The 17,517-nt window shown below is 36.0% G+C and overlaps 3 protein-coding genes across 12 annotated transcripts; 2 read left to right on the forward strand and 1 right to left on the reverse strand.

The window, feature by feature from the left end:
- Positions 1-504: 504 nt before the first annotated feature.
- LOC111394970 (protein-tyrosine-phosphatase MKP1-like) lies at positions 505-4,138 on the forward strand. The gene is made up of 2 exons (XM_023021010.1): positions 505-3,334; positions 3,816-4,138. Exon 1 carries the CDS (start codon positions 1,066-1,068, stop codon positions 3,157-3,159), a length of 2,094 nt encoding a protein of 697 aa, XP_022876778.1. The 5' UTR covers positions 505-1,065; the 3' UTR covers positions 3,160-3,334; positions 3,816-4,138.
- Positions 4,139-5,942: 1,804 nt separating this feature from the next.
- On the forward strand, positions 5,943-9,045 carry LOC111394983 (protein-tyrosine-phosphatase MKP1-like). Its single transcript, XM_023021014.1, has one exon. The coding sequence runs from the start codon at positions 6,484-6,486 to the stop codon at positions 8,575-8,577; it is 2,094 nt and encodes a 697-aa protein (XP_022876782.1). The 5' UTR covers positions 5,943-6,483; the 3' UTR covers positions 8,578-9,045.
- Positions 9,046-9,172: 127 nt separating this feature from the next.
- On the reverse strand, positions 9,173-15,000 carry LOC111394993 (coilin-like). Of its 10 annotated transcripts, none has more exons than XM_023021033.1 (11): positions 14,695-15,000; positions 13,738-13,802; positions 13,338-13,607; positions 13,030-13,206; positions 11,837-11,906; positions 11,390-11,452; positions 11,195-11,293; positions 11,043-11,108; positions 10,888-10,953; positions 10,550-10,812; positions 9,173-10,038 (listed from the first exon to the last, which is right to left on the reverse strand). In XM_023021033.1, exons 1-8 carry the CDS (start codon positions 14,887-14,889, stop codon positions 11,106-11,108), a joined length of 942 nt encoding a protein of 313 aa, XP_022876801.1. In that variant the 5' UTR covers positions 14,890-15,000; the 3' UTR covers positions 9,173-10,038; positions 10,550-10,812; positions 10,888-10,953; positions 11,043-11,105. The 10 variants fall into 10 exon arrangements, with proteins under 10 accessions (XP_022876801.1, XP_022876806.1, XP_022876797.1 ...); XM_023021038.1 differs by having other exon boundaries at positions 9,173-10,074; XM_023021029.1 differs by having other exon boundaries at positions 10,443-10,812.
- Between the last annotated feature and the right edge of the window lie 2,517 nt (positions 15,001-17,517).

Consider the following 17,517-nt stretch of genomic DNA (forward strand, 5'->3'; position numbering starts at 1 on the left):
TTATCTTGCCTTTTATTTTAGGTTTGTGGTGATATTTTACGTTTTATTTATGGTTAAAATCGAGTTAGATATAAAAGAGGGAGATTTGAACTTTTTAACAAAAGTTCTTTTCTTTTAAAAATTGCATTATATTTCGAAGATAAGTAATATCACGATGTGGATACAATGATTGCTAGACAAATTCGATGTTTAACAGGTTGATATCGAATCCAGCATACATGTCTTTAAATGAGTAATAAAATATCTTTCCTTTAAGAATTGCATTTTACTCTTAAGATAAGTAATATCACGATATGGATAAAATGATTGCTAGACGAATTCGAGGTTTATCGGGTCTTTATCGAATCTAGTATACTTGCCGTTAAAGGAGTAGTTGATTGTGTATAACTTTAACATGTCACAAAAATACTTTGATAACCAATTTCAAATTTCTCTTGCACTTTAATGACCACTTATGAAATTAACTCTCTCTATACTTTCCTCTCTATTGACACACACACACGCTCTCTCATTGGAGGGACCCTTTGAATTGGCTGTCTTTCGGAAATGATCATACGTAGTCTCGATGCAGTAGAATCTGTATTCGTTGTAATAATCAAAATCAAGCTGCGAAAACAGAAATTCTATTATATTATTTCCTTTTAAGTATCTCTCTTAAAATTTTCTATGTTCTCTGGTTGTTTGTGTTGAAACTTTGTGCCCAGAAACAGAATACTTTGTTAGGAGTTTTACTTGGTCATATTTGGATTTTTGATTTCTCCTCTTCTTTAAGAATCTTTATGGTCAAGGGTTTTCGGTGGGAAAAAAAGCAGAATATTTTGAATGGTGGTTATTATATATGTTTGAAGACTAGTCATGAAATTGATTGTTTTTGAGGGTATTCCTTGAAGAATCCTCAAGTGGGTATCTCTGAAATTTGTAAAAATTGATATTTATGTGCCTGGATTTAATTTTTAGTTTTTATGCTTATATGGGTGGGTTTCTTGGAAATATCGGTTTTGATGTTTAGAATAGTCCTCAAATGCGTATGATTGATTTTAAACAGAGGAAGTTTTAACTGTTGTGATGTTAGGGGAAGAGAATAAAGATGGACCTGGCGGAGGAAGTTGGAAAACGTACTTACGGTCGGTTTCGTGGAGTGACCGATCACCTGGAAAGACAAATCCTAGGCCACGATGGAACAGCAAGGCTCGGGCTTGTTTGCCTCCCCTTCAGCCTCTTTCGGTTACTAGGCCTAGCGGGGAGGAATGGCCGAGGGCTGGCTCGGATGATATTGGCATATGGGCGAATCCCCCTACTACTCCTGGTGCACGGCTTGGATCAACGACTCACCGCGGAAATTCAAATTCAGAAAACCCTCCTAGAGAATTTGAATTCAAGAAAGATAAGCTCGCGTTCTTTGATAAGGAATGCTCGAGAATTTTGGATCATGTATATTTAGGAAGTGACGCTGTTGCAAAGAATCGTGAAATTTTACGGAAGAATGGAATAACCCATGTGTTGAACTGTGTCGGGTTTGTTTGCCCGGAATATTTCAAGAATGAGCTCGTGTACAAGACACTTTGGCTGCAGGACAGCCCGTCTGAGGATATCACGAGCATTTTCTATGATGTTTTTGATTATTTTGAAGATGTTAGAGAACAAGGTGGGCGAGTCCTTGTTCACTGTTGCCAAGGGGTATCTCGATCAACCTCGTTGGTTATTGCTTATCTTATGTGGAAAGAGGGACAAAGCTTCGAGGACGCGTTCCAGCTTGTTAAAGCAGCAAGAGGAGTGACTAACCCGAATTTGGGATTTGCCTGTCAACTTCTGCAGTGCCAGAAGCGGGTACACGCCCTGCCGGCAAGCCCATCTTCTGTGCTTCGTATGTATCGAATGGCACCTCACTCTCCGTATGATCCACTTCATCTGGTTCCCAAACTGTTGAGCGAGCCGGGCTCAGAAAAACTCGATTCTCGTGGAGCTTTCATTGTTCACGTACCTTCAGCGATATTCGTCTGGATGGGGAAGCATTGCTTCAAAGTAATATCAGACAAAGCCAGATCAGCTGCCTCTCAAGTCATCCATTACGAAAGAGCCAAAGGTCCGGTTATAACCGTCAATGAAGGTGAAGAAACATCTGAATTCTGGGTTGCTCTTGGCTTGCAGAATCGTTTAGCAGATGTTTGTGGTATAGAGATAACAGAGGAGGACAGGATTGGCCATTCGATCCGTCCGGGGCAAAGGAAAGTTGATGAGTATGATCAAGATTTCAGAATTTTTTTCAAAGCACTATCCGGTGGGATCATTCCACCTTTTCCATTATCAGGAAGTGGTTCCGAGACAAGTATACCTGCTAGAGAAAATGGTTGGAGCAGATTGAGAAGAAAGTTGACCAGTGGAATTATGGAAGAATATATCACGTCTTCGAAATTGAACTGTAATTTGACTCAAGCAAGTGATAAACGGGATGTGATAGATACACGTAAAGTTCCATTGCCTTCGAGTCCTCAGTGCGATTCACCTGATTCGCTTGCTACATACGAAACTGGCAGCCCTGTTGCGATAATGGAGAAAGTGGAATACTCCGTTCCTCTTACTGATACTGTAACATCACCATCTCCTTCACTCAATTCATTGGATTCTTTTAGTTCTTATCTTGTGAGCAAACCGAAATCCAGTTCAACATCCCCATTGCTATCACCTTCAACCTCCGATTATTCAAGTTCATTTACCTTTTCACCCTCATCGTCTAACTGGTCAGACTTGCCATATTTATCGGCTCAGCCTTCACCTTCTGGTCTTGAGTCTAAAGATCCTGTTAAGAGCGGTACCTCAGAGGAAAGTGCGCTTTTACCTCTTCATGTTTCTTCCCCTCCGCCAGAAGCAGCATTTTCCGGTAGTCGTGCTTTCAGAACGGCAAATTTGTCATTTAGAAGGTCACCCTCCCTTGCAGAGCGCAGAGGAAGCAGTCCTCCTCCTTGGATGATGTTACCTCAAGTGGACGAGGCATCTAATGCTTCAACCAATTCGACAAATTTGTCTTCTCATGCAGAAGATGAAATTATACAGGATGTTGAATACAACTTAGAACATGATGGATCTTCGGAGACAAATAGAGAAGAGCCAATGTATGATGCTTGCAGCTATACTGCTGACAATAATCCATTTGAGTTTTGACGACTACAGTGCTGATGTTTTATACGTCCGTTTAGGGCACGATGTGCAGTGGAAGCGAACAATCCATCAGTTGATTGGTAATGATAGCACATGTGAAGACAGTCGTACCTATTCTGAGACGGTTGGTCATGTTTTTCTCATGGAGAAGAGCTTAAGTGCTATCACTTTCATTCAGGTACTTGTTGCACCCCTATAGATAAAAGGCACCGACTCGTAAATGCTTTCTTGTCATGTCAATGCCTATATACTTGTACTCAGATCTAATCTCCTCTGTTGACAGGAGCTATAACGTGTCACTCATACCCAGTGAACATTTTAACTCCTGTCCACAATGAGCAGGAGATCAACCCTATACTTCAATTATTACTTACTCCATGCTATTCCTTTTTCTCGTGCATTCTTGAACTATGTCAATGTGTGTCGTGTTATAAGATAGAAGAAACTCTTCCTAAAGCTTTTATAATATTATGTTGGCCTTTGTTCAAACAAAGAAGTTCTCGTGCCCCCCAATCTTAGCTTCGAGTCTCTTAATAATTTGTATAGATGTATAGACGTCGTGCTGCCATGTACGTGTTCACCCAGTTGTATGCTTCTGTCTATATATATATATATATATGATGGTTTTGATATAAATTCTTCCAAATGTGGAATTGCAGATAGTTAATGAAGAATCATTGCAGTTCCTCGAGCATTTTGCCTTTGGAAGGAATTGCAGACATAGTTAAAGAAAGCGAGGAACCGGTTCAGTTCCTCCCCCACCTTTTTCTCGTTTAATATAGACTTGACAATACTGTGTAGTAGACATGCTGGTACTAGACATGCGCTAAGGACATTATAGGGAATAAGTTATAGGAATTATGAGAACAAAAGATTCTGCTTATTCTTGGTTCATTAAATGTTATGTACATTCAGATTCAGCACCTAAGTTGTAGTTTTTTAAAGTACAATTATAGAGCACTATTTTACTAGCATTTTGTCTTATCAATTTTACAAGTTATTTATTTAATAATTCGATTTGATTATCATATCATTCTAGCCTATCTTAGTAATCGCATTCATGAATTTGTATAAAGAAAAAGGAAATAACAACGGCTACTAACAATAAGCACAATTAACATGTTTAGCCCATAACATTATCGGGAAAGGAAAATTCTTTGATAGATTGAAATTACATGACAGAAGATCTACAAGAAAATAAAGAAAATCGAACCTGGAAGTTGAACATGTGAAAAAGCTTAAACTTGTCGCTTTTTCTCAAATCTGTTTTTTCGATCTTAAAATAGCCATTGTTGGGCCAAGTACACTGCCTCTCAGAGCTTTATATGACCACGATTTCTTCCCTGATCCCTGAGATAGTTGCAGCCATCTATTTTTTACAAAAATATTATTCCACCCATTTCATTTCCACAAAATGAGAGTCAAAGAGGGGCTAAAAGTCACAAATGTGACACACATGATGTCTTAAATTTTTATTTTTATTCTTTTTTTTTTTTTGATCAATTTTACCATTATTATCTTTAAAAACAAGTTGCGTTTGTTTTGTAAAACCGTATACACAAAAGTGAATTTCACTTGTTAGTTTCATTGCGCGAAGATTTATCTTATCTAGTACTTGTTTGGAGTAACTAAAAAATTGAAATTAAAGTCAACAATTAATTTTAGTCACTCACTTTTGGAATTCACAATTTATTAACTACAAAAATAATCAATTTTTGTCAAAATCTATTAAAATTTTTATAAAAGAATTTGTCGAACAGTCTATTAGTAAGTTGTATGAAAATTTCAAACTAATTTTGCATAAACTCAAAATAAAATATAAACAACCATATTCCTAATATTATAATTAATTCATAAATCAAAGTCTCATTGCATGCCACTTTATTCAAACAAGAAACACTCACCAAGCAAAAATTAAACTAAATTAAAATGAATAATCAATTCTTAAATAATTAGAATTCATACCGTGGAGACGTGTTAAGTTTGACCAGTTCTGTTCCTGGTCAACAAAAATGGCCAACTTGTCGTTTTCATTTTCTGTTGGCTTACGTGAGTCTCTACCTCTACATGTATAAATTCAATAATAGTCACTTGAGTTCAAGAAAAATTCCAAATTGGTTATTAAATTAATCTTGTGACTCATTTAGTCACAAAAGTTAAATAATATTACATATTCAATCAATCCGTTAACCTGATTAAAGTCATATCCGACGTAGGAGTCGTTCAAGTGAACTAATGGCCTTTAAAGCAAGCACTTTCTTTTTATCTAGCCTTTTATTTTAGGTTTGTGGTGATATTTTACGTTTTATTTATGGTTAAAATCGAGTTAGAGATAAAAGAGAGATATTTGAACTTTTTAACAAAAGGTCTTTTATTTTAAGAATTGCATTTTATTTTGAAGATAAGTAATATCACGATGTGGATACAATGATTGCTAGACAAATTCGATGTTTAACAGGTTGATATCGAATCCAGCATACATGTCTTTAAAGGAGTAATAAAATATCTTTCCTTTAAGAATTGCATTTTACTCTTAAGATAAGTAATATCACGATATGGATAAAATGATTGCTAGACGAATTCGAGGTTTAACGGGTCTTTATCGAAGCTAGTATACACGCCGTTGAAGGAATAGTTGATTGTGTGTAACTTTAACATATGTCACAAAAATACTTTGATAACCAATTTCAAATTTCTCTTGCACTTTAATGACCACTTATGAAATTAACTCTCTCTATACTTTCCTCTCTATTGACACACACGCTCTCTCTCATTGGAGGGACCCTTTGAATTGGCTGTCTTTCGGAAATGATCATACGTAGTTTCGATGCAGTAGAATCTGTATTCGTTGTAATAATCAAAATCAAGCTGCGAAAACAGAAATTCTATTATATTATTTCCTTTTAAGTATCTCTCTTAAAATTTTCTATGTTCTCTGGTTGTTTGTGTTGAAACTTTGTGCCCAGAAACAGAATACTTTGTTAGGAGTTTTACTTGGTCATATTTGGATTTTTGATTTCTCCTCTTCTTTAAGAATCTTTATGGTCAAGGGTTTTCGGTGGGAAAAAAAGCAGAATATTTTGAATGGTGGTTATTATATATGTTTGAAGACTAGTCATGAAATTGATTGTTTCTGAGGGTATTCCTTGAAGAATCCTCAAGTGGGTATCTCTGAAATTTGTAAAAATTGATATTTATGTGCCTGGATTTAATTTTTAGTTTTTATGCTTATATGGGTGGGTTTCTTGGAAATATCGGTTTTGATGTTTAGAATAGTCCTCAAATGCGTATGATTGATTTTAAACAGAGGAAGTTTTAACTGTTGTGATGTTAGGGGAAGAGAATAAAGATGGACCTGGCGGAGGAAGTTGGAAAACGTACTTACGGTCGGTTTCGTGGAGTGACCGATCACCTGGAAAGACAAATCCTAGGCCACGATGGAACAGCAAGGCTCGGGCTTGTTTGCCTCCCCTTCAGCCTCTTTCGGTTACTAGGCCTAGCGGGGAGGAATGGCCGAGGGCTGGCTCGGATGATATTGGCATATGGGCGAATCCCCCTACTACTCCTGGTGCACGGCTTGGATCAACGACTCACCGCGGAAATTCAAATTCAGAAAACCCTCCTAGAGAATTTGAATTCAAGAAAGATAAGCTCGCGTTCTTTGATAAGGAATGCTCGAGAATTTTGGATCATGTATATTTAGGAAGTGACGCTGTTGCAAAGAATCGTGAAATTTTACGGAAGAATGGAATAACCCATGTGTTGAACTGTGTCGGGTTTGTTTGCCCGGAATATTTCAAGAATGAGCTCGTGTACAAGACACTTTGGCTGCAGGACAGCCCGTCTGAGGATATCACGAGCATTTTCTATGATGTTTTTGATTATTTTGAAGATGTTAGAGAACAAGGTGGGCGAGTCCTTGTTCACTGTTGCCAAGGGGTATCTCGATCAACCTCGTTGGTTATTGCTTATCTTATGTGGAAAGAGGGACAAAGCTTCGAGGACGCGTTCCAGCTTGTTAAAGCAGCAAGAGGAGTGACTAACCCGAATTTGGGATTTGCCTGTCAACTTCTGCAGTGCCAGAAGCGGGTACACGCCCTGCCGGCAAGCCCATCTTCTGTGCTTCGTATGTATCGAATGGCACCTCACTCTCCGTATGATCCACTTCATCTGGTTCCCAAACTGTTGAGCGAGCCGGGCTCAGAAAAACTCGATTCTCGTGGAGCTTTCATTGTTCACGTACCTTCAGCGATATTCGTCTGGATGGGGAAGCATTGCTTCAAAGTAATATCAGACAAAGCCAGATCAGCTGCCTCTCAAGTCATCCATTACGAAAGAGCCAAAGGTCCGGTTATAACCGTCAATGAAGGTGAAGAAACATCTGAATTCTGGGTTGCTCTTGGCTTGCAGAATCGTTTAGCAGATGTTTGTGGTATAGAGATAACAGAGGAGGACAGGATTGGCCATTCGATCCGTCCGGGGCAAAGGAAAGTTGATGAGTATGATCAAGATTTCAGAATTTTTTTCAAAGCACTATCCGGTGGGATCATTCCACCTTTTCCATTATCAGGAAGTGGTTCCGAGACAAGTATACCTGCTAGAGAAAATGGTTGGAGCAGATTGAGAAGAAAGTTGACCAGTGGAATTATGGAAGAATATATCACGTCTTCGAAATTGAACTGTAATTTGACTCAAGCAAGTGATAAACGGGATGTGATAGATACACGTAAAGTTCCATTGCCTTCGAGTCCTCAGTGCGATTCACCTGATTCGCTTGCTACATACGAAACTGGCAGCCCTGTTGCGATAATGGAGAAAGTGGAATACTCCGTTCCTCTTACTGATACTGTAACATCACCATCTCCTTCACTCAATTCATTGGATTCTTTTAGTTCTTATCTTGTGAGCAAACCGAAATCCAGTTCAACATCCCCATTGCTATCACCTTCAACCTCCGATTATTCAAGTTCATTTACCTTTTCACCCTCATCGTCTAACTGGTCAGACTTGCCATATTTATCGGCTCAGCCTTCACCTTCTGGTCTTGAGTCTAAAGATCCTGTTAAGAGCGGTACCTCAGAGGAAAGTGCGCTTTTACCTCTTCATGTTTCTTCCCCTCCGCCAGAAGCAGCATTTTCCGGTAGTCGTGCTTTCAGAACGGCAAATTTGTCATTTAGAAGGTCACCCTCCCTTGCAGAGCGCAGAGGAAGCAGTCCTCCTCCTTGGATGATGTTACCTCAAGTGGACGAGGCATCTAATGCTTCAACCAATTCGACAAATTTGTCTTCTCATGCAGAAGATGAAATTATACAGGATGTTGAATACAACTTAGAACATGATGGATCTTCGGAGACAAATAGAGAAGAGCCAATGTATGATGCTTGCAGCTATACTGCTGACAATAATCCATTTGAGTTTTGACGACTACAGTGCTGATGTTTTATACGTCCGTTTAGGGCACGATGTGCAGTGGAAGCGAACAATCCATCAGTTGATTGGTAATGATAGCACATGTGAAGACAGTCGTACCTATTCTGAGACGGTTGGTCATGTTTTTCTCATGGAGAAGAGCTTAAGTGCTATCACTTTCATTCAGGTACTTGTTGCACCCCTATAGATAAAAGGCACCGACTCGTAAATGCTTTCTTGTCATGTCAATGCCTATATACTTGTACTCAGATCTAATCTCCTCTGTTGACAGGAGCTATAACGTGTCACTCATACCCAGTGAACATTTTAACTCCTGTCCACAATGAGCAGGAGATCAACCCTATACTTCAATTATTACTTACTCCATGCTATTCCTTTTTCTCGTGCATTCTTGAACTATGTCAATGTGTGTCGTGTTATAAGATAGAAGAAACTCTTCCTAAAGCTTTTATAATATTATGTTGGCCTTTGTTCAAACAAAGAAGTTCTCGTGCCCCCCAATCTTAGCTTCGAGTCTCTTAATAATTTGTATAGATGTATAGACGTCGTGCTGCCATGTACGTGTTCACCCAGTTGTATGTATATACTTGAAGTGAACTTTTTAAGCTTAGCCAAACATGCTTGTTAGTATAGAGTTGTTTTCCTTCAGAAATATACTAGAGATAGGAAAAGAGACCATACAAATCAATATGCATAGTGCTTTTATATAAGCCATTGACAGTATATATACAGGTTGCAAATGTTACTGCCGACAGCAACGTAGGCAAAGAACTTGATGGCTTGTTGGATATTTACCAAGACAAGTGAAATAAAAAGAAGTGAAGGGTAGAAAAAGGGAAGGGCTTCATCACAATAAATTACAGCATGAACTTTCATTTTTACTTTACAAAAATTTGGGTATTATAGTAATCACCCTAGATAATTATGTGATGTAGGACAATCCTATTCCAAATAGGATTGGTTTTATCTCTTTTTCTTCATCTTTGTCAAGAATGACAGATACCTTATGCTTACTAAATAAACCCCAGAGCTCACTTATTCAATAAAAGGAGTGTGAGATAATTATAGGATCATTTTGATATGTACCCATTATCTCAAAACCTTGATCGCATCCCTTCTGTAACAGGCCATGTTTTAAAATAGTTCGTTTCTGTGTATATGACAACTTTGTCACCACTACCCCCCCAAAAATAGGAATGCAAGATTATTCGTCATAATCTGACATGTCCTCTTAATTAAAACATTCTTCAAAATATGAACTTTCCTGACCTCCCCCTCTTAGATGTCGTCATATTACTTAAGAAATGATAATGCTCGATAAAATTCAATGTTGCAACCTATAAACCTCAAAAGAAAAGAGATGTAAAAGAATGCAGCCATAGAATACATCCAACATCATAATGCATACATAGAAGCATACCACTGGTACTTGATTTTGTTCCACAGCATGCTCTGCATCAACCCAAAAATATCTCAAATTTCAGAACCCTGATTTAATATGGCACACAATAGTCATGCAATTATTAGAGACCAACAGGTACATCATTTCCCAATTGCCAAAGGAAGGAAAAACAAGACAGTGAAGAAATGTATGTTGTAAATCGTTTCAATAACGATGATTATTTACAAGTAATCAACCAATCTTTGTGATAGTGAACCTATATGGCCTTCTTCCTTAATGGGAATTTCAAGTAAATTTTTTCTGTTCAAATAAAGCAGTCCCAGACAAAGGAAAAGGGCCCAGAATCTAAATTAATGTCTGCAGTCAACATTGGGGACTGAATAAGACCAATCATGAAACTCAAGCTAGATCTGTTCAAATTCAGATCAACTGGCTAAATTTGGGTAGACTATACCTCTATAAATCAGCTAAATTGGCGAACCAAGATCACTTTAAACAAGATTCTCGACCATAGCAGATACACAGAACACCACAAGAGGCGGAAGGAGAGAGAGTTTGGACCTTTCTCCAGAGGTTCAAAGCGAATGTGTCCTGGCCTTACCAACAATGGGAACAACTTCAGCCTCCTCACCAAGTTTATTTGACCATTCAGACGTATTGCCATTTTGATTTGCTTGTTCATGCACTTCGCCATTTTGAATTGGCTCTTCATGCACTTCCCCATTTTGATGTGGATCTTTATGTAAATCAGTTGTTTGACTTTGTTGCTGACATTTTTCAGATGTTTTAGATGTGTTACTACCAGACAATTGCTTCCAGCGCAGCTACATATTTCAGATTTCATGTTAAAATTAATTATCCACCAAATTGATGAAAGAAATATTCTTTGAAAAACTCACCAGACCCTTTGTTTGCCCATCCACCTCGTTTCTTTCAGTATTAGCTTGGTCCTTTCTCCAACTTCACTGTAAGTTTGAGTTAGTGAGTTCTGCGCCAATACCAGTTGTACATGGAGTCAACAAAAAGGAAGTTATGGGTGAATATGATCACTCACCTGTCCCTTTGATAGACAATCCACCTCATATAATTTAGCTTTACCCCTGCCTTTTTTCCTGTTTCACTGCAAAATTTTAGGTAGTCAGTTTCCAATTCAACTTAGATCAGTAGCGCTGAGAAATTCTTTATTTTCACAATTTGATAACTTACAGGCCCCTCCAATACACAAGCTTCATTTTTCTTCTGAAATTTCAGCATTTCCTTTTTCAATTTCCTACTAGCATACCTTCGTTTAGTATTTCTACTAATCTGCAAATATATAGGGAACACCTATCAGAACATTATTTTGACTGTTGTAAATGCTAGCCAAAAAAGCCAATATAGCCACAGAAGAACACGTTACACCATTTGATAATGCCAAACACCATATGATACCACTGTAAGCCCCGCCATCGGAAACCTGAACTTCTACATATAAATCAAATTTTTTCAGAGCATCTCGAATTTCCAAGTTGATCAAAAAGGGCATTAGAATAGAATAGAAGTACATGCTGAACAAAGTGTTACAAAATTTTCAATATAAATTCTTAATTAATACAAACTCCCAAACTGATGCAATTTTCATATGAATTTTAACAAATGCAAACTCTTCGCAATTCACAAACTAAAACAGATTAAATACCGTAATAGAAAAGCCCCCCCCCCCCCCCCTTCTTTCTGCCACTTAGCTTGCCAGGGAACAGCAGTAACAACAAATATGTAAAAACACATATGTAAAAAGACAGTCTACAAGATGCCAGACCAACATGTTACACAAAATTGTGTATTAATGGGAAGAAACTGGTAAAACACCTTTTTAGGCTCCTCCAGTGCAAGTGATCTTCCCTCAGTCTCTTGTCCATTCTCCTTAGGCTTCTCAATTCTACAGACATCAGAGGCATAAGAAAGTTCAAAAACCTACTGACAGAGACAACCCCTACCAAAATATGTGCACAGATTTAGATGTGTGAACTAATTTTGCATAACAATTAGCTGTCTAAAATAAAAACTGCCTAATTTCAGAGGTAAGATTTCATAGAGTCCTTTCTCTCAAACTGCAGTTATGAGGATATTACTATTAAAAAAGAAAAAGGTGGACCCAAAGGTGTATCAAAGACAACCTTGGAGAAGGAAAAGCAATAGGGAAGAGAAAAGAGTTCAATCTCAAATCAACCCAAGTCTTAGGTTCTCAAATCAACCCAGGTCTTAGGTTCTTTCATGGATAATAATGTGGTCATAGGCAATAAGGCTTCAATAACCTTTATGAAAATTTCCTCAATACTAAGCATCTCCAGAGGTTCTTTATTAGTCCCATCGGATTTATTTTAGAGAGTCAATACTCATTTTGAGGAGTCCAACAAACTCTCTATACTTAAAAACTAAAATGTCGAGTGTATTCCCTGTATAATATTTTCAATGCTTTCATTTATAATGTCATAAATTTTCATGTACCTCTTTGTTTATAAAGAATAGTGTTCTTCGTGTTCCCCCAGCCTCTTTGAATCAGACCTAAAGGCATACCCCCCAGACTAATTAGCATTCCTGCCTACTGCTACAGATGGTTGCAGAAATAGAGGGAAATAGAAAATAATATACGAGGAAGTTAGTTAAAAAGGGTGAAAAGGTTGAGTCGAGACATAATTGTTTATGGGATTTTTAAAAAAGGCAAAAATAAAGAATAAATATAAAGAGTGTTGTTGAACTTGTAAAAGATGTCTCAATTTTTTTCTTACAGTTCTCAAGGTGCTCTTTATATTGGAAGATGTCCTCTTAAAATAAAGAGCATTGCAGGATATGCTCTATTGCCGTCCAAACTCAGAATTTTAAGGACTTAGGAAATAATCAAAAGCTTCTCTTCAACATAAAATTGTTCGTTTTGGTGTTTTTTCCATGCCAAAATGATTCGTTATTAGGACATCTGGTATTTTAAAAAGAGTAAAAGCAATTATAATTAAACATTGAGGTGTGAAACAACATTCCAGAAAAAGAAGTACAAATAAACTTGCCTCGCCATTTCTTCATTATTTTCAACATTTTCTGTATCCATAAAATTAGATGTATTTTCCTTTTTGGAAAGGCTCTTCTTTTCCGTTCTGACTCCATTCTGGTGAGATATAATCTTCTCTGTATGAACTTCATAAGCAACGTTATCATGAGCCTCAGAGAATTGTTTCTTCTTCTTCCTGTAATTCACAAACAAAAAAGAGTCTTATAATCCATGAGACCATTAAAAGCAGTAGGTGCAATCATAATTAGACCATGCAGGTATCAGTAATAAGGCCTTGTGTAACATAGATTATGAAGTGACATGTACTTTGTGTCCTGACATTCCTCTGCTGCTTTCCTTATTCTTTTCTTGGAAACATCATTTCCATCTGATATAACTTCCAAATCTTTCACGGGCACTTCATCCTCCTCTTCAGGTTCATCAATCTCGTAACCTCCTTTTTCTTTTTCGAAATCCTCATTGGCTAAAAGCAAGACGCCACTATTTACAGGTTGCTTCTCCAGAGCTTTCGATTTCTCAACCACAGTAGCAATATTGTTTCCCTCTATAGCCAAAGTGTGTCCTCTCTTCTTCACTCTGATACGGAAGGCAGAGTGTATGTAAATTACACATTTTTCCATAAACTCACTAAGGTAAAAGATATGCCACCATCTTTTATTTGTTTTGATAATCGATTATATATATATATATTACTAAATGGACTAACCTAATTATATCTTTATCCTTTAGGATGCAGGTAGACTCAAACGGTGGCAACACAAAGCCATCAATCTATAAGAAAAGAAGTGAAAAATTAAATAAAAACTCTGACCAAATTACATAAATTTATTTTATTCACCAAAATGAAGTAATCAGCCAAGATCCAAGGACCAAAACACCTTGTTTTGTTTGATCAGTGATCATACATAGTCAATCAGGCACATTGAATAGAGAATTTATACAGTAATTATAATTACCATATACAACCCCATCAAATCTTCTTTTAAAGCTGCAACTCACTCAATTAACAAAACCAAAATTGTGCACGGGCATTGTACCAGAAAGCAATCAAACAAAAACACCTATAATCACACGCATAAGTAACCTGATATTTCAGTCACTGAATAGTGATCATAACATATGAATCATTAAGACGGCATTATTTTGTTATCGAAATAAATCACTCATAAGCATATATGGGTTTGCGTACATATAATCAAAAGGAGAGCAGCCAAAATCAACCAAAAAATAATTTAAAAAAATAAAAAAAGAATCATATAGGCCCATTTGGTACCCATTTTTTTCAAAATGCATTTTTCTCACTCTTTTTTTCAACCATACATTCTTTATTATAAAAATAATATTATTGGTAAATCAAAAAAATTTTCTTATTTTTCAACTTCATATTTCCCATCAATTTACTATTCAAAAATACATTTTTACATAAAAGCGCATCCCAAACACCCTCTTAATACAGCAAAACTTTTCAGAAACCCATACCAATTGCCCAAGAATGTGCAATGAACAGCAGATTTTCAGTCGGTAAACAGAACCCAGATCATATAAATTGCTCCCACAAAGCATTTTTCCATTATTTGCATTAATCTCAAGTACACATACGCATATCGGTTTTGATTATACATGTGTGTACGCATAAAAGAACAGGGGATGAGGGCGGGATTACAGAGAGGAGGAGCCCATGGGGGCACGAATGTTGAATTTGAAAAGCGTGAAGGAGATGAGAAACGACGTCAGAAATGGTATTCTGCTGATTGATATTCAGTAAAACCCAGCTTCGATTCAGTCCCTCCGATTTCTGGATTTCGCTCAAAACATCGTCATCTTTGAATACCAGTCGAACCCTCTTAATGCTCTCCATCACATGCAATAACTCACTGTGTGTGCGTGTGTTGAGCGAGGGATTTCTGAAGTTTTCGCTGGAGGCATCGGCTCCTTAAAAGGCTTAAAACCTTTAGCCACTGCCCAGTGGGTGGGATTTTGTCACATACATGGCCCTTGGCCCTTGAGCCTCATTCTTGGGAAAATATATTTTTTAAAAGTGATTTAACATTATTTCAATCACATATTTTTCAATAAAATAATATCACACATAAATCTAAAATTTTTCTTTATTTTTTAACTATATATTTTTTATCAATATACTATTCATGTTGTAAACTCTAAGCACAAAGCAATTTCAGAAAAATATCTGAATTTCAGTTTTATTCAAAACAAGTTGATGGCTTATATAAGTCTTACAAAGAGATTGGAAACAAACAACCCACGTTTTACAGGTCCTAATAACGTGGTAAATGGCTAAGGAAATGGTCAGACTCTGCCTACATGTCCTAAATAATAGGATTTATTAACTAAATAAACTTTTGACTACTTCAAACCCAACAATTCAAAAATTCATTTTTCCCAAAAAAAGGGGACTCAAACAAGGGCATGATACTAGATATGGACAAATAACATGAACGGAAAAAATTGGAGGAAAATAATGACTATGCTTATACTTGGTAGCAATTTTTTATTTAAAAAAATTAATTTTTTAATCGTTATTTCACTATTTCATTCGTCATTTTTTACATCTTTACTCATAGGTGAAACTCACTTTTCTTTCTAACAATAAAAAAATCAATTCTCATAATCACTACCGAACAAATCTTATATTTTAAATTAGCAAATAACAGAACGTACAGATTCAATGATAGGGTTTAAAAATAGGGTGTCATTCCCCTCACATGGACTCCAGGTCTAGGGTTTCGAAGCGAATTCTCTCCATAGGGGTGGATATCGTTATGAACAACATAACTTGCATATTCTTTAAAAACAGGAAGATGCGTGACGCAACACATTGGACAGTTCAAAAAAATATACATATATACAAGTGTTGACAACTCAGCACATGTTTGTAATCCCCGTTTGAGTAGCATTATTGAATTCTTTATGTAAACTTTGATGTGCGTGTGGTCTAAAAAAGTAATACTTATAAATTACTTATTTTCGATAGCTTTTGATGAAAGTTGTATTGACTTTTACTTTAACTCATTAAAAAGAAAAGAGAAGTTTGTATATTAACTATAAAGTTGCATTTCTGTATCATTTTTTTTTTTATTCACTACAATATGATACTATTTTGAATCGCTGCTTATATGATCCAAAACACACAATAACATAAATATATTTTTAATGTTAATAAAAATATTTTTTAAAAATATAAATTACCTCAATTAGACAAAAACTACCAATTAAATTACAAAAATATTAAATATTTCAATAGTCTTTAACAAAAAACGAAATTTTAGATGTTCAATATCATCAACAATTAATTTTTTATAAAATTTTTCTTTTTATTTAAAGATTGATTTATTCATAGAAAATGGCGAAAAAGGAGGGGAAAAAAAGAAATAAAAATAAAGAGAATAATAATAATATTTTGAAGAGAGAAAAAAAAATATTATTATTTTTTTGTTTGTATCATGGAGAAGAGAAATAATATGGATTGAAAGACATTTTTCTTTTTCTTTTTTTTTTCCTTTTTTTTACACATGTTTAGTCTATTGTCTAAGTGTATGGTGATGATAAATGCCAAGTGGGTTGATTATAGGGTAATAAGTGGCCACAAAACCTAGATTTACAATCTTTTTTTTTTTGAATTTTTATTATTATTTCAATGTTTTATTGCAGAAAACATTATTTTCACCATTTTTAATGTAAAATGATCAAAATACCTTCCTATTTAGATAAAATCACAAAAAAATAAAAGAAAAATAAAGAATAAATTACAATCTTACTTCTAAATATTTTAAAAAGTGCAAGTGAATCTAAATAATTATTAAAATGCCTAATAGCACAAAACGTTCCAACGTTTGGCCTATAGTGTGCAAAATATCCCCACGTTTCAAATTAGTGAAAATAATGTTTTCCACAATGAAACATGAAAATAAGGATGAAAAAGCAAAAAAAAAAAAAAAAAATTGAAACGTAGGAACATTTCGTGCTATTAGGCCTTATCAAATTATTAAACATAACAAAAATAAATAAATAAAAAATTTTCTCTCTCTTCTTTTCTTCTCCAAATGGGACTGTCACGTTAGAAGTGAAAAAATTCCGACCAACCATCGTCCAAACCGCAAAATCTCTATACCATTGAACCATTTGTTAATGTTTTAAGATTATGAAAAGAGGCGTCATGGTGGGTATAGTCAATTTGTGTATTGAAAATGGCATGGGTCTCTCCGAAAAATAGGTGGTACTGTCAGTATTTGCATTCGTAAGTTGGGTATTTTGGCTTGTGATTCCAAACAAATCTATTGACACGAAAGTTTCAAAGTTGGATGTTGGATGGCATGTGTAGAAGGAAGTGACTGCTTTTTAGGAGATATAATGATCCAGCTGTTTGGGCGATCATTTGTTGGAGTTTTTAGCTTCTAAGGTGGCTGGCCCTTTTGGAGAAGAAGAGGAGAGAGAGAGAGAGAGAGAGAGAGTTTTTTAATATTTTAAT

Source organism: Olea europaea, chromosome 1 (assembly GCF_002742605.1).
Source record: "Olea europaea var. sylvestris chromosome 1, O_europaea_v1, whole genome shotgun sequence".
Taxonomy (NCBI): domain Eukaryota; kingdom Viridiplantae; phylum Streptophyta; class Magnoliopsida; order Lamiales; family Oleaceae; genus Olea; species Olea europaea.

Excerpts from the sequence above, each read along its gene's own strand:
- LOC111394983 (XM_023021014.1), top strand. The coding sequence starts at position 6,484 with ATGTTAGGGGAAGAGAATAAAGATGGACCTGGCGGAGGAAGTTGGAAA.
- LOC111394970 (XM_023021010.1), top strand. The coding sequence starts at position 1,066 with ATGTTAGGGGAAGAGAATAAAGATGGACCTGGCGGAGGAAGTTGGAAA.
- LOC111394993 (XM_023021033.1), bottom strand. The coding sequence starts at position 14,889 with ATGGAGAGCATTAAGAGGGTTCGACTGGTATTCAAAGATGACGATGTT. Across the intron at positions 13,207-13,337 it reads GAGGAATGTCAGGACACAAA|GAAGAAGAAGAAACAATTCT; the intron begins GTACATGTCACT and ends TGTGAATTACAG. Across the intron at positions 11,907-13,029 it reads AATAATGAAGAAATGGCGAG|AATTGAGAAGCCTAAGGAGA; the intron begins GCAAGTTTATTT and ends TGATGTCTGTAG.